The 21,354-nt window shown below is 41.6% G+C and overlaps 1 protein-coding gene across 1 annotated transcript in view; it reads left to right on the forward strand.

The window, feature by feature from the left end:
• Nucleotides 1–766: 766 nt before the first annotated feature.
• The window catches only part of LOC129356742 (tetratricopeptide repeat protein 27-like), a 43,136-nt gene continuing 22,548 nt past the window's right edge, over nucleotides 767–21,354 (forward strand). Inside the window, 8 exon segments of the mRNA XM_055026298.1 lie at nucleotides 767–1,000; nucleotides 6,595–6,769; nucleotides 7,291–7,414; nucleotides 9,598–9,741; nucleotides 11,421–11,523; nucleotides 17,392–17,550; nucleotides 17,681–17,826; nucleotides 20,224–20,336. Of these exon segments, the coding sequence (XP_054882273.1) occupies nucleotides 910–1,000; nucleotides 6,595–6,769; nucleotides 7,291–7,414; nucleotides 9,598–9,741; nucleotides 11,421–11,523; nucleotides 17,392–17,550; nucleotides 17,681–17,826; nucleotides 20,224–20,336 (1,055 nt within the window). The 5' untranslated portion in view covers nucleotides 767–909.

Here is a 21,354-nt window from a genome sequence, read left to right on the forward strand (position 1 = left end):
ATCAAATAGGTGAAACTGTTGCTTTTTGCTACCATCTGTCGCTCCCTGTATGTGGAGCCCACTACAAGTAGTCCACTTGGTAAACATGTTTTTACCTCATCTTACTGTTGTTGATACGGGGAGCGGCCATATTAGTTCTTAAAGTCAGTGTGAAAAATGTTCCTATAAAAATATAAAAACAGGATTTAAAACAATTTGAATTGAAAGCTTCTTTTATTTCAGGATTTAAAACAATCTGAATTGAAAGCTTCTTTTATTTCCTGGTTGTACATATATTCTGAGTGGGAAGTCTGACTTCGGGGAGAGGATTGTTCCAGTTGATTTAAAAAATTGTTATTATTTTTGAAAGTCCTGACCACAAGTAGAATGCAACATATGTCTCTGCTTCCCATCCTTTAATATGTCACATATGTTTTTATCAAAAATGGATTGAAAAAAAGTGAAAACCACATTCACCCCCAAACATTTATTTATTTTGTCCCGTTTTTAAACAGATGACTTTGCTTTTCTCACTCTTATATATTTATAATTTAACTGTGTGCTGTGCACACACAGAAAACCTGAAACAAATCATTTGAAAACATTTTCACTCTGCATCAAATCAAGCAAAACCCTAACTTGTAGCAATGAGCAGCAGAGAAAACATGTAAACATGCAGAGAGCTGCTTTTCAGCAGGACAAGCGTGAAAAAGTGTTTTTTTGCCCTGAGCCCGGATAGAACTGGACCCGCCTCTGCTCCCGAGCTTTTCCCAGAATGCAACGCGCATCTGTCATGGCCGCTTACTGACGCTTCTTTCGGCACATGGAAAGCTAGAAACAATCTCTGTGCTTTCGCCTCTGCAGCCCGGTTGCGTGGATCCCGGTCTGCTGCGGGACTGTCCACGGGAGATCCAGCAGACACGGACAGCCATGTTGCTCAGCGTGGAGCTCCCGGTGCTGAGAGGCTTCCTGGCTGCCGGCGAGGCGACGAATTGGACACAAAACATCGTTACTGATGCAGGTGAGACCTCCACACGTTCATTTCATGGGGTTAACTCCGCCTCGGTGTCCGAGTAATGATGCCTTTAAGGGCCATTCAGTTTGTTTCCCAACATCACTGGCTGACATTTTGTTACCATGACAGGATGGAGCTAAATGTCTTTAGCTCTGTTTGCTCAGCGCTGAGGGTGAACTCAACATTTAAAAACCGGGCTGTGTTTAATACAGTCAACTGGAGAGACGTTTATACTTCGGGTTTGTGAAGGCAGCACCGTCTGTCTGAGCCGGTCTGTTCTGTTCGGGTCGGTTCTGTTTGTACGGGACGGTTCGGAGCTAACGGTCAGAGACCCTGTTGGCCGTCTCGTGCTCAGTCTCTGCGCTCTCGCGCGGCATCTCAGCCGGACCGCGAGCGCACGAGGACCAGGGACAGATGTGGGAACATGCTACGTCAGGGAACGGAGCCTTAGTGAAGAACCGGAGTTAAATTAGAAAGTGTCTGGCGCCGAGCTGTGCCTCCATGGTCCTCACGTCCCTCGTTTGGCGACTTTTAATCCCATTTGGATTCTCGTGTTAAAGGTGTTCTCTGGAATCAGTCGGTCACCCAGTGGCGCCTGAACAGTGGAGGAAAAAAAATCAGTTTCTTCTTCTCTCATTCACCATGAGCCAAGGAAGTCCCAGTTCTACCTGCAATCCCAGTAAGAAAAAACTGGGGTGCAGCTAACTTTTGTTTTGTTTTTTTTTTGTCACCAGGGCAAGAAGTTGGTGTAGAACTGTGGTGTCCATAGTGGGTCCTCCAGGGCCGGCATCATGCATGTCTTAGTTCTCTCCCTGGTTTATCCAATGACGGCTCCTTAGAAGGTCTAAGAAGAACATTGACCTGCTGAGCAGGTTGTTGGTACCGCCAGGGAGAGAACTAACACATGCAGGATGCCGGCCCTCCAGGACTGACTTTGGACACCCCTGGTTTAGACCCCCGTGGACAGAAACATCTCGAGTCTCCTTGCATTTGTCAAGCGATTCCTGTTTCTCCCTCTGATTACAGAATGCTGATAGGATGCGATGCGCGGGTCAGTGGGTGACTAGTCGGTGCTGGCCACTGTGACGTTCTGTTCTCTCTGCTGTTTGCTATTGTCCATCATGACCTCCTTCCAAACACCATGACCTCATAGCTCATCACCTTAAACTGGCAGCGCTAATGGTGTCACCTGTGATTTTAATGTTAAAAATGTAATGTTATGTTTGGCTGTGCAAAGTTAGCTGCTCAGTGGACTCCCTAGATTGTTTGCCTAGAAAATTTGTCTCTGATGCGGACCAAGCAAGCAAACTCTGGTCCACCTACAAAGTGACTTCTGGGTTCAGTTGAAGTGAACGGTACGGATGCAAAAGCAGGAGTGGACTACAGTGCAGGGCATTCTGGGTAAATACAACCAAAACAGAGGCAAGAGTCTCATTGAGTCTCAGTGGGAGAAATGACTCATTGTTCTTTGTCAAAAACAAAAGACAAATCCTACAACCACTCAAATCTGATTCCACTCAATTTATGTTTCCATTTGGTGAGAAATTTGATGTCCTGTTCAAAAGTTTGTGTTGTTTCCTGCTGTGGTCCTTGGTACAGTGCGACCACAGGCGAGAAGGGGGATAAGTTACTGAAAGGGTTTGGTTTGTTTGACTCAGTGCAGTGTGAAGGAGAGCCACAGCCTCTGAAATTATAACAATACATGATCAATCCCTACAGCAAAGGGTCTTTATTTATTTATCATGATCGTGGTTTCTTCTGGCATTTTTCCATTTACCCCCCTCACACTTTGAAAGCAGGCCGGACAACTATATGTTCTCCATATCTACTCTAATGACACAACCACAAAATGCCCGTTTAGAAAACATAACCACATCTAAAAAAGGTCTGATTCCAGATACCAGGTTGGGGTTCCCTTTACGTGACTCCAAAGGTCAAGACCTGATCCGTGTTGTAGACCTACCAGCCTTCTGTCTCTGAGTCAAATTGGTCCCAATCGAACCGTTTGTACTGGACTATCGGATGTGAAATTGACCTTAGTGTTCTTGCACTTTTGAATTGTTGAACTGTTTAGGGAGTTTACAGCGGTTGCTATAAACATGAGAAAAATTGAGCTTGCGGCTATCATATGAAAACTGATAGCCCAGAAGCTGTTTGTTGTTTTATGTAGAATCCTACACCAGTGACCGTACTGGGGACAGTGGTTGGGTCAGTGACTTGTCAAGGACATGTGGAGGCACAGTGGCTGGGGAGGGAACCAGTAACACCAGTTAGTGGGTTTTTACAGCCGTCTTTAAAACTGCACCATTGTGGCCTATAAGGTGTAATTAAAAGGAGAGGGATGGGTTGTCCACCCAAGCTGGATGGGTTTAGAGGAGAGTTACTGGCAGTCTTTATGATATGCACAACTGCATGATGGCGCAGTGGGCAGCTAGAAGGTCCTGGGTTCAAATCCCGGCCTGGCCTGAGGTCATTCTGCATGTCCTCTACTGCTCATATGTTTGTTCTCCCCAGATAATCTGGCTTCCTAATGCAATCTAAAAACATGACTGTTGGCTTATTTACTCTATGCATGCATGGCTGTCTGTTGCTCACTTCAACATGGTGTGAAAAAACATTCAGTTTTACCAAGAATCAGATCTTAAAACACCAGCTCTGCTGTTTGCACTTTTAGAGGGTTTGTTCTAAATTTCTTGTTTCACAGAGGAAATAATGTTCTTAATTAAAGGCATAAATCATTATTCCAGCAAGCGCTTTGAAAATTGCATATTGTAATTTCTTTATCTCTAGTGCAGAATACAGAAGCTCCATTTGAAACCAGAATTACTCACAGCACTGCCTGTAATTACTTCTGTCGACCTCTTATTTATCAGATTACCATTATACTCCAGTTGTTTACTAACATTATGGTAATTGCTCAGCAGGAGAACAGATTACACAGAGTGGGACTGTTTGGACCTGCTTTAAACAGCCCGGTGTTATTTCCCTGAAGCTCCATATGAGTCGTGTCAGTTTTAATTTCAGTGGCGTGTGAAAAGGAGAGGCCTTTTTAAGTCAGCGCAGAGCATTATGAAGGCAGCAGAAACCTCTGGAAATGAACTGACCCCAACCCCAATTTCCCACCACAGACCTCCAGCAGGATTCCCAGCTGTGCCTTCGTGAGCCATCTTGGGTCTGCATTGTTGCCCAGCCTTGTGCGCTTCTGCAGACTCCATCCACAGTGAGCCTAATTAATGGCAGCTTATTTCACTAACCTTTTATGACTTATGAACTCATTTGAGGGCCCCTTCTTTGTTTTCCATAATTGCTGCCATTTCATCGGCACGCCTGAAGAGGAGCTGAGGTTTCATTAAACGTGTGGCCGTACCACTGCTATTCATTTCCCCTCTCATAAAGCCGGTGCCGGCTCATTCTCCTGCTTGTCACCACTTCCCCCCACCCACTTCCTCCTGCTCTCATGGCGGCCCCTGGGTTTCATTAGATCAGCAGTGAGATGAGAATCTCCGCAGCTCCTTTACAATGCCAACAGCACCTTATTAAAGCCAAGGGTACTGGGAAGGGGTCGTCTGATTGACTAATGGAGGCGTCCCCAGGCAGGCAGAGAATCTGACTTCATGACAGAGGGAGAGGCTAACTTTGACTCAGAGACAGAAGGCTGGTAGGTCTACAACACGGATCAGGTCTTGACCTTTGGAGTCACGTAAAGGGAACCCCAACCTGGTATCTGGAATCAGACCTTTTTTAGATGTGGTTATGTTTTCTAAACGGGCATTTTGTGGTTGTGTAGATATTGAGAACATATAGTTGTCCGGCCTGCTTTCAAAGTGTGAGGGGGGTAAATGGAAAAATGGCAGAAGAAACCACGACCATGATAAATAAATAAAGACCCTTTGCTGTAGGGATTGATCATGTATTGTTCCGACAAGTAAAATTGTGTGGAATTTAACATATTTATTCCCATCTTGCTGGCGTTAGTTTCTGGAGGCGGAGTAGAGGAGGTCTCTGTTTGGTCATGTGACGGTGATATATCTCTCACTGCTTCAGTTAAACTCCCCACAATCCTTTGCTGTATCACCATCACAGGGGACCAATGTCCTCTGCTCCACCTCCTCAAACAAACACCAACAAAATGGAAATAAATAACATTTTAAAATTTTTGGCCTAGTTTTTTTTTTCCCCCAGAGCGATAGTGTGATGAAAAATTACTATTGGTCTATGCCGATGTTGGTGTTAATATATTATGTGACCATAACAGTATACTTGTCAGAGTCTGAATATTGCTGATCCCATCAACATTAAGACTCATGTCGGTGTGTCCCTATTTCCCTACCTGAAGTTCAGAAGCAAAGCCAATCTTCTGTCTGCATCTCTAAGTACTTATTGATTAACTCAGATATAGTAGTGCATGCATGAAGCAACATTGTGTAGCGTGCCGTTAGCTTGCGTTGTTAAAAGTCCACCATGCTTCGTAGAAGACGGCAGTGAGGTGGATCTGTCGGGTCAGACCAGCCCTGGACTTCCTTCAGCCCTAAACAAAATGTTGCTAGCTTTAGTATTCTTGGCAGGCTGAGCTGTCTGCTCTTGCCTTGAATTTAATTGATGTTTTCATGTAGGTGTGTGTGTGGGGTGGGGGGGGGCACTGTTTGTTAATGTGGCCAGGTTCTATTCTACACCTCCTCCTCCTCCTCCTTTCTTGTTTGTTGTCTCCACCGGGGAACAGAATGCAATCAGTGCTAATGAGCTAAGCCGGCTCCCTCCGCAAATAAAAACCTAATGAAAGACGAGGAGAGTTTCACTGGAGCAACGTTACTCCTTTGTTGTACTTCCTTCTTTCTCCATCCGTGTTTGACACCAGCTGGCCGTCTGTGTCGCGCCAACATGCTGGCATTATCATTCTTTGAACCTAAAATGATAGAACATGAGACATGTACTTTGTTTTGTAATTTTATATGTCTTAAAACATTTTATCATAGCGACAAACAGACATTATGCAGGTCTGTGGAATTTGATGATATATTTAAGTCTGATCATCTCATGATTTATAATCTTTTGGTGGAATATTGTTTGTATTCTTGAAGAAAGCTTTGAAAAGCAGTTTCTGTATTCATAGAACTGAAATTGGCCCGATCACTTGATGTCTGCAGTTCACACACTGCAGACTTTATGCGTTATTTTTGCACACATGAGATTTGAGTATTCATCTCCATAATGCATAGCCACTTCAACAAAAAAAAGACAAATGTCTTGTTTTCCAAACTTTTTACAGGTATACGAAGGTTATGAAGTGACTATCAACGAGGCCTATTATATTTTGCTGGGGGATAAATTGGCACATAAATTATTGCAATATTCGATTATGTTGTTTGTAGTCCGTTACCGAGTAATATGATGGTAATGGCAACTGGAAGATAATCAAAATATCCCAAAAATAAATAACACAAAAGACAAATCAAATGAATTATGACTTTATATTAACTGATTGTGGGATTCATTTATTGTTGCTTATTGTAACAGCCCTACAATGATTATGAAATAAGAGAGTCTGAGTTTTGGCTGTGTCGTCCATCTTGCTTTCAGCTGCTTTGTTGGTCTTGTTGCAGAAGCGGGGCCCCTGCTGCAGGCCCTTCTGGACGGGGACTTCAAGGCCGTCCTGCTCAGCCCTCAGGTGGCAGATGTGCTGACTGGAGACGGCAGCTGCAGAGAAGGGGAGGACATGGAGGCCTACCTGGAGAGACGCCTGCAGCTGTATCTGACTGCCCACGGTGACGACAACAGGTAGCCCAGCACGAATGCTGCTGATCAGCCAAACTCATGTTAGATTTTTACCAGTATCTGGTGGTTAGACATGTTCTCTTTTCAATTGTTGGGGAAATGAGAAACGGTGGCTGAGACTGGAGGAAGGTGGAAGTACAACTGGAAAAAACGAATGCCACCGCTTTCTGATTTTCATTGTTTAAAAAAATTTAAACTACTGTTTTTTTGTCTTCCGTTGTTTCATTGTTTTTTGTTCTCAACTTTGGTAGGTTGATCTCAGTAAAAGCCACTGAAGGGTGTGATTCTGATGTGTTGAAGAACTACTTTCTGAATTAGGTCCCAGCTTCTCCTGGTTCCTGTCCATTTCGTCTCTCTGCTGTCCTCTTCCAGATTCCACATTTCTTCATTCTGTGTAGAAGCTACAGTGACAGTTTTAGAACCTCCTGAAGCGTCTGTTCACTGACACTTATAAAAGCATTTTATTAAGTGAGAAAAGCCTTTTATTAAAGCGGTGGTGAGTAACTCCAGCTGTTGTGTTGCAGGGAGCTTGTGGTCTTGGCCATGGCCGTCTCCTGTCTCCACCTGTTCGCTCAGAGCAACTGGACCGGACCTCCTCTCTCTCTCCACATGTGGGACCGGCTGCCTTCGGCTCTGCTGTCCTCTCGGGTACGACGCCGTTCCTTCATCTTGTCCTTCCTGCAGAATCTGTTTGTTGTTTTTGTGTGATTGGTGGAGATTTATTTACTCGGTCAACAGCAGTGAGTCTTTGAAATATGAAAGGCTTTAGATCACACTTGTGTTGGCGGTCTACCATTTCCTGCTGGCTTATTGAATTTAGTTTTTATAACTTTGTTTATTTCAGCTAGTGGTGGGACTTAATTAAAAAATTTTAATTGAGTTAATTACAGGGTTTGTAGTTAGTCCATTGCAGTTAATTGTATTTTAATCAAAAGCTGTATATTGATAAAATAAGCAACATTTTCAGCTTAAAACCTGTTTTTGCTGATAAATTGTTGAATAAATAGACATATGAGTTCATATAAAATTCTTCAGGTTCTTCAACCATCAGGTTGATGCAAAGTACTATTCTAGCCATCCAGTGTTCCAGGAAGCTCTGATCGTTCCAGTCTCTTTAGAAATATGGACTGTGGACACTGACATTTGGGACGTCTGTGCTGCTGCAACATGTTTAGCATTGAGATGCTATTTCTCCTTTTAGCTCACCTGTCTGGTGAGCTAAATGTACAACAATAGTCTTTTCCAGAGTCCCACAAATGAACCCCCAGCAGGTCAAGAGAAGTGGCTGTGTCGTCTGTCGCCGTTGTTCACTTGTGTGTCCGATTTACAGGTGTACCAGAAACACAATAGAAAGGTTCCACCTCTAAACTTTTGTGTGCAACAAAATACAGCTCCTCTCGGAACATGAGTATGGGGGAATTTTTCTGCCATAATTCGAGTACAGATGCAGCCAAAGTGGTTTGCCGCTTGTCAATGAATTTGTCCAGTCGCCCAATCTTAATGGAGAGCCCAGACACACCACCTGCTCTGGAAGACCTGCCAGACCGATCAGCAGGATGATGGATGCTGCAGCAGACCTGGCCTCCAAAATCAATCACACGTATCCTGAGTTTTCAGGACGTGTGTGTGCGTCGCTCCACTCTTTGGAAGTGTGATTTCATGCCGTCACTGACCAGGCGGTCTGTACATGGCCTTGAACTGACCATGTTCACAACACCAGTGTTGTGAACACGTCAGATCTGTTCATTCCACCTCCTCCGTTTTCTTATCTGCTATCTTTGCTAAGTCCTAGTTTTTCTGTGGATATTTAATCCAGAGTTTTCAGAGACAGATGTAGGACGATCTGGAGACACGGGACAGGTTCCCAGAACGGAAGCCTCTCCTGGATCCTAATTACAGATGCTTTCAAGATATTGCTTCCTCAGAGAGCCTCATATCCAGGCACGCCGCAGCAGTTATCACGTTCATATGTTTAGCATCCGTGATTAATGTACCGCCACACCAGCTGTTTCCAAGCAACCAACAAGACATGCATGCACCAACATAGGAGGGCATCTCTCATGTTTATATTCAGTAGTTATGCGTACGTAACCAACACGATTGCTTCTAATAGGAAATATTTTTTCTTTTGAGAGTTTACACAGATTCCCAATCAGTTTCAAACTGCTACTCTAAAATCTTAACACCGCTTCCACTCAGATCAAACATTTTGTTGAAAGATTACTCTAAACCTAAACTGCCAAGGGTAGGATTAATTTTGGATGCTATGAACTTCATGCTAGGGTAATAAAATAAAATTTTCTGAATGACTTTTAGACATCAGTGTTGTTTTCAAGTCAGTCACGGAAGATTTCTCTCCCTTGCAGGCGGTGCTGCTCCAAAAGTTTGTTTCTTCTCAAGACTTATCCAGACTGAGGTCTGGATGACCAACTGGGAGGCAGGGAGTTTCTGTCATGTAGATCATTAATGCTTTTATATATCAACATAATATTTAATATTTTCAAAGTAAAGCCAACGCTATCATATCTGCATTAGGGCAATTATTTTAGTTCTCAATTAATCGTTCTGACCATTAATCAAATGCAAGACTTGGTACATTCTGCACATTTCATTTAAGCCATTTTTTTTCTTCTGAAACTATGGCATTTAAGGAGTTTTTGGTAGACCACATTTACAGACAAAAGTTTCTTTTTTAATCTTATGTGAAAAATCTTTATATTTTCTGTACAGTTTTGCTTACTGTTCAGATCAATTTCTCATCTTTAGTGACAGTTCTGCATAATAAATCACAACACTTTTTCCTCACCTGTTTTGGAATATTTTTTTTCTAGAGTCCCCAGTTGTTGACGGAGGCGACCCTCTCCAGCCTGCTGCTGGACGGTGAGTCAGTGTACAGCCTAGTGGTCAACCCCTTCCTGCTGCTGCTGGCCAGGGTCATTCTCACCAAGTGCTCTGCCAAAATGGAACGTCTTCAGGTACATCAGATTTTCTCTCACCTCGTAACTGGAGCATCCGCGCATCCTTACAAAGTCTTAAAAAGTTGTTCAATTATTCCGTCTTAAATTAATGCCTACAAATGTTTTAAGTACATGAAAAAATATGTTGGCCTTAAATACATTAATCACAGGTCTTAAATTTCGTCATGACAGGACAAATTAATCCTGTATATGTTGGAGGGGTTTTTTTCTTGTGGGACCCTTCTATGTTTTTCTACAAGTTATAAAATGATTGGTAGTGTTTCCACACACAGCTTGTCTATATTTGTGTTAAATAACATCGAGTCAGAGTTTCCACCAGAAGACCTGCTGAGCCTGGTGGTGGGGCGCCAGAGCTGTCCGCCAGCGGCCCACCATTTGTTTTGTGTTTAAAGACTTTTAAACATTTCAAAAATTCCAAGGTGCACAAAAAGCATAATCATAATTTGTAAGCGCATAGATAAAAAACACTATTTAAAATAAACAACTATACTTAGCCTGGTGGGGGGTGGCAAGTAAAACCTGGTGGCCTGCCAGGCTGGACGAAAGCCGGCAGTTCAAAGCTGTTGTGTGTTTTGGAACCTTGAGTTAGAGTCATTTCAGAAGATAATGTGTCTGGAGTCAAACTGATAAACCTTTTGATCAGCAGCTGAAAATTAAATGCGACAGTATAAATTCTGGATCCATCTCTGCACTCCACTGAAAGAGAAGCTCTTTAAAAAGGGACTGGCCTTTAGACTAACACCAGCAGACGTTTTGCCTCAGAAGCCAACATCATCAGCTGGATCTGGACACTCAGAAAGCCCATTTACTGTTTGGTGTTTTAGTCAAAATAGACTCCTTAAATGCTAATGGCTTACAAGAGAGTGAACTACCAGCCTTGTTCTCAAGATAGTGGGCATGGTGAACTTGCCTAGTTTTTCTTCTCCTCCTCTTCAGCTGGTCATCTCTCCTCCTGCTCCCTGTTGAAACACACAGGCTGTGTTCGGACGCAGCTAATTGCCCCTTGAGCATGCTTGGCTGGCCTGCATGTGTGAATACAAGCTGCAGGACACTGATTCAGCGAGACAGACTATTAAAGGTTCGTGCAGCCATGCTACAGAGGATGTGCTGCGCCGTTAGTGGAAGATGCAGCAGGCACCCGCAAAATGACTCGCAAATAAGATTTGACACGGTCTGGTTCCTCTCCTCTAGTGCTGAACAGGAGCAGGGGGGCAGAAGGAGAAACCGTTGACTGGCTGAGAGACATCGCCGGTTCTTTCTGTCGTAGTCAGATGGAAAAAGCAAAGCAGTTTGCTGTTTTTACTGCGTCTTCAGCACTTTTCCTCCGGCATGCGTCTTTGTGTTTGCTGGTGTTTTATTTGTGCTGATAGGGCCTGAAGATCACCGTGTCCAGGTGAACTCTGTTCCAAACGCTGCCCCGTCTTCTGGCCTCACAGCCTTTCACGCCTTCTGCAACGCTGGCATTTATTCCTCACGGCTTTCAGAATAATCCAGGACATTTGAACATGAGGTTGTATTGTTGGAGCATTAAACGGTTCATGTAAAACCAAGTCACCAGTGGTGGTAGTTGAATGCATCGGTCTTTAGGACTTATTCCAGCTTTATTGACTTAAGCAAAAAGAGTCCATTTTATAGAAGTTTGAAGATGGCTGACCTGATCTGTTTCTGGGTTGCAGCTCCTGCCCTGGTGGACTCTTCGTTATATCAACCTGCACCAGCAGATCCTGGAGGCTCGCTCACCACAACTGCTCAGCTTGGCTCACTGCTGCATGGACAGAGGTCTGTAGAAGCTCGGCTCTTCTTAACAGCTTTGGTTTCCACTGGGTTAGGGTTAGCTGTGCATATTAAGGCACATTTTGTGTTTAAACTATCAAAATAGGCAGTTGTGGGCATTATTAGATGGAGTCTCGGAGTACCGGTGAGTCATTGTGCCACAAGGATTTTGGAGATGTCCAAGAATTTGTATTAAAACCTTTATTGCCCCTCAGCAGGAAATTTGACTGTGTAGACAAAAAGTCAGAATGCACACTGACATAACACAAACTATTGCAAGTCACAAAAAGGTACCTGTAAAAAGGATATCTAAAGCAGCTGATATCTGAGCCATTTGCTGTAAATTTTAAATGGACTGAACTTAAATAGTTTCTTTCCAGTCATTTTGACCACTCAAAGCGCTTTACACTAGAGTCACATTCACTCATTCGCACTCACAAACACACACACATTTATTTTTTTATTATTTTTTTCTTTTATTTAGAAAGACAAATTTCAATCACATACAATAATTATAGCGTTACCCATTTGAGGTCGTACATGTGGTGAAAGCATGGCATGGTGGTTTGTCCATATTGCCTTTCTGGTATTTTTAACAGTTTTAGTTGTAAACGGTAATAAATTTGAACAAAATTGCACACAAAACAAAACAAAACAAACAATATATTTTTATATATTGTGGATCAAAATAAATAAAAATAAAAAAGTAATAAAAAATAAAAATTGGGAATCGCACCACTTCAAGCAATAGAAGATCTCAAGAATATCGAAGGGTAGTACACATAATTCACAAGAACAATCAAGTGAAGTCTGATCTGATTGGTTTTACATATTCAGTCCATTTGGTCCAGATCTTATAAAATTTACCTTTTTCAAGTTGAAGGGAGAAAGAAATCCTTTCCATAGCATAAATCCGATAAACTATTTCAATCCATTCATCCATAGTAGGTGGGTCCGGTTTCAGCCATTTCCTGGTGATGGATTTCTTAGTGGCTGCCAGTAGGATAGCCAGCAGCTTTTTGTCTGAATTGGTCCAATTGTCCAACCGCAAGTTGCCCAGATACATCGTTTCACATTTAAATGGAATGTTCACATTAAATATATTTCAATGTGTTTATGGAGCTCTTCCCAATATGGTCTTATTACCTGGCAGTCCCAAAAAATATGGAAATGATTGGCACCATTAAGCCCACAAAGTCTCCAGCAGGAGTCCCCATTGCTTTGATATCTTCTCTGAATGGGTGTAACAAAAAATCGTGTAATGTTTTTCCAGCAAAACTCCCGCCATGTATTTGATCCGGTCGAGACCCATTGCAACTGACATATACCCTCCCAGTCCTCTTGTGAGACTGTTGTCTTCATTTCTTTCTCCCATTTCCTCTTTATGTATTCTGTATTCCCTGTTTAGATAGCTGTATAACGTTATATAATTTGGAGATGATTCTGCTTTCTGGCCCAGGCTTAATTAGTGATAGGAATACACCCATGAAACTGGAATCACTTTCTCTCAACCCCTCTTTAAAATTTGTATTAAAATAATGTCTCACCTGCAGGTACCTAAAGAAATCATCTTTTCCCAATCCGTGATCCTTCTGTAAGGTTTCAAAACTCTGAAATTTTCCTTTGTGGGAAAATGAATAGTATGTAGTTAGTCCTGTTGAGGTCCATAGTTTGAATCTGTTATCAGTTCTGTTTGGTGCAAAATCTGAGTCATAGGCACACCATCTCATAATTTTAGATATGTCTCCGATTCTGCAAATTTTAACCAATTCCTGCCAGGACTTCAGGAAGAACACACACACATTTATATATGTGTGATCAGTGTTAAGTGCCTTGCCCAGAGGCACATCGACATGTGGCAGGAGGAAACTGGAATCAAACCTACAACCTTCCGATCGCAAGACTACTCTTACCATACAGCCACAGTTGCCCCACAGTCTATATTCAACAAAACCCAAATGCCTCTAAATGTGCACAACGCACAAGCTCATAGTTTCATTCACAAGAGGAATTATTCCTGTCTGAAAGCATTGCCAAAAGTGTTGCATTGTAAAATATCAATGAGGGAATGAATAATAGACACTGAACACTGTGTCTGTGAGTCAGACACCTCTATTAGGAGTTATGGCTGGAATTATGGAGATGCTTTAGGGGCCAGGGGAAAAGTAATTTTCTTTGGAAGGACAAATCCTTTCTGTTATGATTTCATGGCTGCTCTCTGACCTGAGGCATTCTGCATGAAGGAATCAGTCCAGAGAAATTTTCTTCAGTCTGTGCTTCACTTCCTCAGTAGTTTCGTCATCTGTGTTGTCTTCCACCAACTCCACTACTTACCGGTTAACGCTACCCCATCACTGGCTGCACAAGTGGAGTAATGTTGGGACGGGGTTTCCCCCAGTGTATTATAAGCCTAATGAGCCACCAGGCTTTACTTGTGCCCCCACATAAGCATTGCTTATTTATTTAGGTTTTATAAAATCTTAAATGTTTGTGTTTTTTAAGATTTTATAGTTGGTGTTTAGGTGTTAATTTTCCAATCTTTCAATAACATAATCGTCAAGTGATATTTTCAAATTTCCTGTCAACTTTGCCCAAGCACCCAACCACTGGGCTTAATATGTTTTCTGGGGGAAACCTTGTTGGGAGGTAGAAGCTGAATTGTGATGAACTTGAATTTGTCCAATGGATCATCTTTACAGCTGGAATCTGACCAAAACAGGAAGGCATTCATAGGCATCATTGTTTTCCCCTGCAGCAGGGCTTTGTTCAGGTTCAAGTGACCCAGGCCTTCCTGATCCAACTGCACATTGGTGGAAAATTGAGTTTTTTATGAAAAGAATGTTTCTGTTTTTTGAGTCGGGATTTCATTTTCAAGTCACCTCTTGTCTTTGGGCAAAATAGGAGGGTGAAGGTCTTTTTCATTCACAAAGCACTGTGGTCAGCTGTGGCTGCTTTTAGTTCTGCTCTATGGAAACATTTGGATTGAATAAAATTGATGTATGCTTGATGTGTACGTGAGGTCAGCGCTGTGCCACATGGTCAAATTGCCTCATTTCAGCAACCAACCATGCCCCTTCTTGCTGTGTCTGCAGAGCAAATTTTTCACACCGTGGCGTGTACCTCTGGTATTTTGTGACCATGTGAACTGTTTTGTGTGGAAAACCAAGAACGCCTTCTCATGGATATTTGCAAAGACAGATATCTTGATGACTCAAAGGCATCAATATCCCCACCACACTCATGGGTGTCACCAAACAAACAAATGTGTTTTTATACTTCTAAACGTGTTGTATTGTAGACCACACGCGGAGTCAAAAGCTCATAGAGTCCAAGGGATTCTTAAGGCTGTGGGAGGGTGAAGTGGAGTAGTTTTGACAGTGAAAAGCTGCTGTAAATTGAAGACATTGATGAAATATGCAATATCTCCCCATTATTTCTCGCTGCGAGTATTGCTGAGAACCTCACAATTCATTTCCAATTTGGTTCTTTGCTTCACAATTCAATTTGGGATCGATTCAATATTGATTTAAACACTACAATGTTGATTTAGTAGTGTGCATGTAAAAGTTAATTCTTCTTGTGTAAACAGAGGTAACTCGCATAATATGAACAAAATTGTCATTCTGAGCCACATGTCTCACCAGTAGGTGGTGGTAATTCGTACCAAATGATTCACCTCTGATAAACTCAAGAAGAAGGTGGCGTCACATCCAACTGTTCAGGACGGCCACTGTGCGCCGCAGTGGCAAGTCTGCAATGGATGCCTGGCAGCATCCATTGATGAGCTAATTTAGCTGCTAAACTAGCTCATCATACTTGTTGTTATCCACAGCCCTTCTTCTTCCCCCTGGCCACAAAGTGTGGGAAATGTAGGAAGCGATGCATTGACTCAACTATGAAACTCAGACGTCTCCAGACAATGTGTGTGTGAACCCACTGGCCAAAAGGGATTTAATACATTCACAAGGAATTGATATTGAAGTGAAGAAAAATTAATTGCAGTGCGTCGATTACTACTTTTCTTTCACCCACACCTACTTATGTCTTTGGAATAGGACCAAAGTGTTCAGGGAGCCAGCATGGGATCTAGGTTATTTCCTGTACTTACTATTTCCTTTAGTGTCCCATCAAGACGGTTGTTAGAGCACATTTAAAACATTTAGTTGACTTTTCCACAGTTGTTGTGATGCTGGTTGGATTAAAACCAGTCAACAGGTTTGCTATTGTTTAATATGACATAACGGTTAGCAGTGGTAAAGAAGGGGCAGTATGTGCTGGATGTTAACGTCCTGTGAACAGAGAGGTGTGGGGGATGAGGTGGAAGCTGCTGCACTGTGCCGGAGCTGTCATCATGTCTGGCTCACTTTAGATTGGTTTGGTGCTCTGTGGGGTAAGGTGCTGCTGAATTCATTTCCTCAGCTCTTTTTAATCACAATGTCTATTAGCACTTTAACAGTTTTAATTAACTGATGTTTGAATGTGCTGCTGCTGCTTTAGTTTAACCATCATTAGTGGAATCAGTTTCTCTTCAGCGGTCAAGACCTTGTTTGTCTAGTTGCAAACTTTTGAGTGTTTTTTTTTTCTCCTTTTTTACTACAGTCAAGACATGACACTTGCAAACAGGTTGATAGTTTGTTGTGTTATCCAGGTATTAATATGTTTTGTTGAAAGTATATTCTCATTCATATAGAAAAAATGCAGATGGTGCTCTCATGACAAGACTAAAAGATGGTAGTTCATATCTCCATACTTGACTACGGCTACAAGCTGTTTCTCAATTTGTGCGTAATCATGTAACAAATATGGTCATTTTCTATAATCTCAACCTGTCTATAGAGAAGATTTTGACTGATTTGAATACTTCACATTTTTCTGAATTATTACTTTTACATGTGTCACCTTCTCCTTAAGCTTCTTACTGATGCCCGTTCCAGAGCAGTGTGGATATCTTGTCCCTTTTATAGCCGTCTAGTGTTTCCCATGAGAAACAAGATGTTGGGAGTAGAAAAAATTGATTTTATTGACAGATGTGTTTTTATGATAAAAAAAACACATCTGTGTGTTTTGTTACTTGCAGTTCCAGTGAACTGTGATGTTTGGAAAGACTCTGCTGTTTGAGTTGAACAACCAGCGGCATCCTGAAGTACATCACACTGTTACCGAACATGGTTTACCCTTTAATTAGCTGAAATCAAGTGTGTTTTCCTTCAATGTGAAAGCGGCAGTTCTAAAGGTGACTCTGACATCTTGCATGTAAATCTATTCCTGTGATTTTGTTGGACCAGAATCAGGAGTTCTCGAGCTGAGTCGGGTTTTGTGGGCCTTAATTTTGAGCATCAAGCCTATACAGCTTTAAGCATTAATTTATGTCTGTCTTTGTTGCATGTCATATAAATGTTTATTAAAGTGAGATGGGGAGTAGGGTTAATAAGTGTTCACTTCTTCCTACTCCTTTTCAAACAGGAAAATAGTAGGAAAAATGATTTTGTTTGGTTATGTATGCACATGTTTTCAGGTTTCCTACTTATTGCTTGTTTTGATTTTAAATCTGTTTGAAATAAATAAATGCAAATTATTTTTCATAAGTAGGCTAAAATGCTATCAATAACATGTTGACTAAGAATGACTTACACCATTTCAGCCTAGATTAGCTAAAATGCTCTTTTTAGCTAAAATGCTAATGTTAGCATGGGAGCTATTACTAGTGTGTTAATCTACAGTAGCATAATCCTAGTATGGAAACAGTAAGGTATAAGTTAAAATGAGCTAAGAATAGTGGTTTTGCTATTGTTCAGTATGGTCCTTGTACAGAGCATTGATTCATAGTATTATTGACAGAAGCATTCTTAGAAACATAATTTGTTTCTTTTGCAGTGCTGAAATGCCAGTCGGCGTTGTCGGACCAGAGGAGCCTGGCCATCCAGTTCCACCTGGAGTGTGCCTACATCAGTCTGACCTACTACGAGTACGGGGGAGCCAAGGAGCACATCAACAAGGCCCAGGAGCTTTCCGGGCTCCACATCAACATGACAGGTGTGTGAGAGACTGGGTGAAAATATGAGTTCTGTGTCATAGAATTCTGCTCTTTAAAAATGTGGGATTCTTAAGAATATTTGGTCATGTTGAGGTTGAACTCTTTGTCCTGATGTGATGTTTAATCCAGGTGCTCTCGGGAAACGGACCCGCTTCCAGGAAAAGTTTTTGGCTCAGCTCCTCCTTGAGGTGAAAAGGCAAGAGGGGAAGGAGGAGGCTGATCAGATGATCAGCGAGACCAGTCCCACTCCGACGCCACAGGCCAGCCTACCCAAAGTAGGAACAGTCTCTATCTACATACAGTAGCTTTTGTCTGGTTGAGTTCCTTAGCTTAGCTTTACAACTGCTTTACCTATTTTAGATTTCAGTTCTTATTGAAAAGCTTCAACTGTTTGCAGTTTCTGTGGAGGCTGGAGCCTCCAGAATGATTTAGTAATTGATGCACAAGTTTAACATGACCATTTGGAATCAGCATGAAATGAAGTGAAATTATGATTTTTGTATGAAGCTCCTACCATCCATCAGTTAACAATGTTCATCTGAACTGCTGGAAGAGTTCAGATGAAAAGAAGTAAACTTCCATCAAAGGCACCAGAACATCACTTCACATGACCTTCACACCAGCCAGGATGTTGGGAAGAAGGCTCCACATATAGGAATTGACAGTTTACGACGTTTAAGCACATTTATTGATAAATGTACTTAAACATTTAGCAATCCCTATAAATATTTATAGGGATTGCTATGAATGCTAAAGTTGTGCATCTTCAAATTCTCTGCCAGCCCAATGAAGGATCCGGCCTTTTAGGACTAAAACATTAATTCAACTAATAGTTCTTCAGATCTCCTGCCAAGTTATTGTTAAAGAATTTGTGGTTGATGGTTTAATGTCCGTCTTTTAAATATTTTCTAAATGTATTTAATGGTTGCTGGGCTGTGTCCCGAGAGGTCTCACACTTACTGCTTTGCTCCAGTTCTTTTTCAGTGCTTAAATTTATCACGCTTCCATTAAGGGAGGGAGGGACAGTAAATGGACTCAATCAAGACTGTCATTAGCCGGAGCTCAGCGACTCATTTTATAATGATGGGAGGAGAGAAGAGAAACGGGTCATGTTTCATCACTGAGCCAGAACCCCAGCAACCAGGGAGGGGCTCTGCCTCTTGGTCTCACAGGACTATATAATCCTCACTGATGTTGGATTGTCACCTTGTAGACAATTTTCTAAGGGCAGGGGCAACATCAGTGTTTGGAGCAGTTTAACAAAAGCAGTTTGATGCAGCGATGCATCAAACTGCAGCGCTGTAAACAAGGTTTCCTCTCATATTTTCATCTGCTTTTGCGTTTTATCTCTCTTGGAGGATTTTGATAATCAAACCCATGTCAATAGTACAACCTGAACAAATGCAAAGTATAGTTTTCAAAGGTTTATTTAACATAGTAACAGGGTTTCTCCCAGAAAACTTTCTAAGGCCAGTGCTTGATTCTCTGAGGCAGTCATGCAGCAGTTGGTTGTGGTTTTGAGTTAAAAAATATTTATAGTTGACGGGAAGTTTGAAAATATCACTTAATTATGTTATTGAAAGACTTGGAACAGTAATGCCTAAACGCCAACTATAAAGTCCTTAAGAAAAGTCAATTGTTAAAAAATAATCTTAAATAAACAAGGAAAGCCTGGTGGCCCGCCAGGCTTGCAACACACTGAAGGGAACCTTGTGTATTAAGCGACCGTTAGTCCAAAACAACCTGACCTGATGTGAAAATACATGCCCATTCTTTGCTCAGACAGGAGTCAACAATGAGTAACAACATTTTTATATGGTTTAATTTAATTTACCGTCGATGCGGGATCAAACCTCTTAAATCTGTCTTTTAATATAAAGTAGGCCTCAAACGTAACACATCGCGCCTCATTCTAAGGAAATGAATGAAAGGATAAGAAGCATTAATGGGCATCAATCAATAATGCCTGGACTGGAGAGCCATTAACTCCAAATGAAGAAAAACTCAATATCAGAGCATGCTGATGACTCATCCAGGAGGTCTCTAAAGGAAACAGACTGGCTTGTAGATCTGAGTTAGTCAGAGTTAATAAGTCAACAGCAGAAAAAAAAAAAAAACTTCTTCCATGCGAGGCCAAAACTGCTGCCAACAGAGGATTAAAAACTAAAAACGTTCTGCCTACAGTCAAGCAGCATGGTGGCGATATTCATGGTTCCATTAACCATGAATTCTTCTCTCTAGCAGAAAATCCTGAAGAAGAATGACAATCTGATGGCATCAAGCTCAGACTGCTCAGGTCAACACAGCAGCAGCAAGTCTTGCCCTAACACCCAGACCCAGAAACATCACATGTGAATTTGTATTGATGTCTCTGAGCTTTTGTCCAGCTGTTTGTAAGACCATAATCTGGCATGTCAGAACCAGGACTAGCAGAGACAGAGGTGGTTTTGTTTTTGTAACTGTACAGTTAACATTCTGTATGTTCCACATCAATTAAAGTACAGCAGGCTTATGCTGACTTTTTGTCCCAACTTGTTTATATGTAATACATTTTTCTTCTTGTTGCAGCCCTTGCCATCCTATGCTGTGCATTGCAAAAATAAATCTTCTCTCACAACCCACAGTTTTATCAGACGTGGACATATGCGACTGGAGATTTTTGTTGTTGACAGGATTACCATCTGGACGACGACACGCTGCTGGATCGAATCACTTTAGCTGAGCCCGATCTGTACCAGCTGCCCGACCTGAGTGCTGAAGAGCAGGCCCTCATCCTGGGCGTGTGGTAGGTCAACTCCCCCCACTCTGTCTGTGTGTTTAAAATATGACCTGGTGATTATAGGACTACTTACTGTTGATCTGGACAGAATGAAATAGGGGCAGAACTAGAGTGTAAAAACTTCCAAGCATTTCTCGCATAGTATGGATCTCTTCCACCTTCAAGTGATGCTTTGAACTGACTCTGAGAGACGAGCGTCTCAGCAGTATGTTATTTTTGTACGGTAATCACCAGTTTGTTTTACTCATCTGCCACATTTTTTAAAATTATTTTTAGTCGTATGAATCACAGCAGATAGTTTTGTTCAATGTTTATTTTTTTATTTTGGTTTTGTTTAACTGTAATAAAACATTCCTGGAGTTTCCCCCAAGAAAACTTAGCGCGGTGGTAATCGACGGTTATGTTAAAAATATAAAAAGTTGACAGGAAATTTGGAAAATGAGACATTACCAACAAAACAGTGGACTAAATGAAAACTGGTCTTCCTGTGGGTTCTGTGTATATAATCAAATGTCACTTTTCTGATGTTATCAATAAAAAATAAAAAATCGGGTTGAATGTCAAATCAAACTTTATTGTTAAACTGGGTGTGATTAGGACAGAAGCAGAGCTGCAGATCCAAGTATTTTCAGTGATTTTCAAAAGATCAGCAATCTTCCGGTTGTGTCTGCCCTTAACAACATGGCCTAAAATCTAGTGTCTGATCACTAATAAAATGATGATAAAATATGTGTAAAATAGGGGTACACCATTTGTAGTTTTCTGGCCGATTGTCAATTAATGATCTTTTAAAAAGCCTACCTTACCGATTCTGATTTAGATTGATACCATTTTTTTAAATATATTGATATATGTTGTTCAATATATCAAGAACGTTGCTGAAATTGGCAACAATGGGGTGACTATTTTTAAATGTAGTTGGTCATGTCTGCACATTTCTCACAGGAGAAAAGAAAAGCACAGTGGTTGACTTTTAAACCTCTGCTGAGGTTGATGACATTGGTGGATAAGATTGACTTCACAT

This window comes from Poeciliopsis prolifica, unplaced genomic scaffold (assembly GCF_027474105.1).
Source record: "Poeciliopsis prolifica strain line A6 unplaced genomic scaffold, Auburn_PproV2 SCAFFOLD189, whole genome shotgun sequence".
Classification (NCBI taxonomy): domain Eukaryota; kingdom Metazoa; phylum Chordata; class Actinopteri; order Cyprinodontiformes; family Poeciliidae; genus Poeciliopsis; species Poeciliopsis prolifica.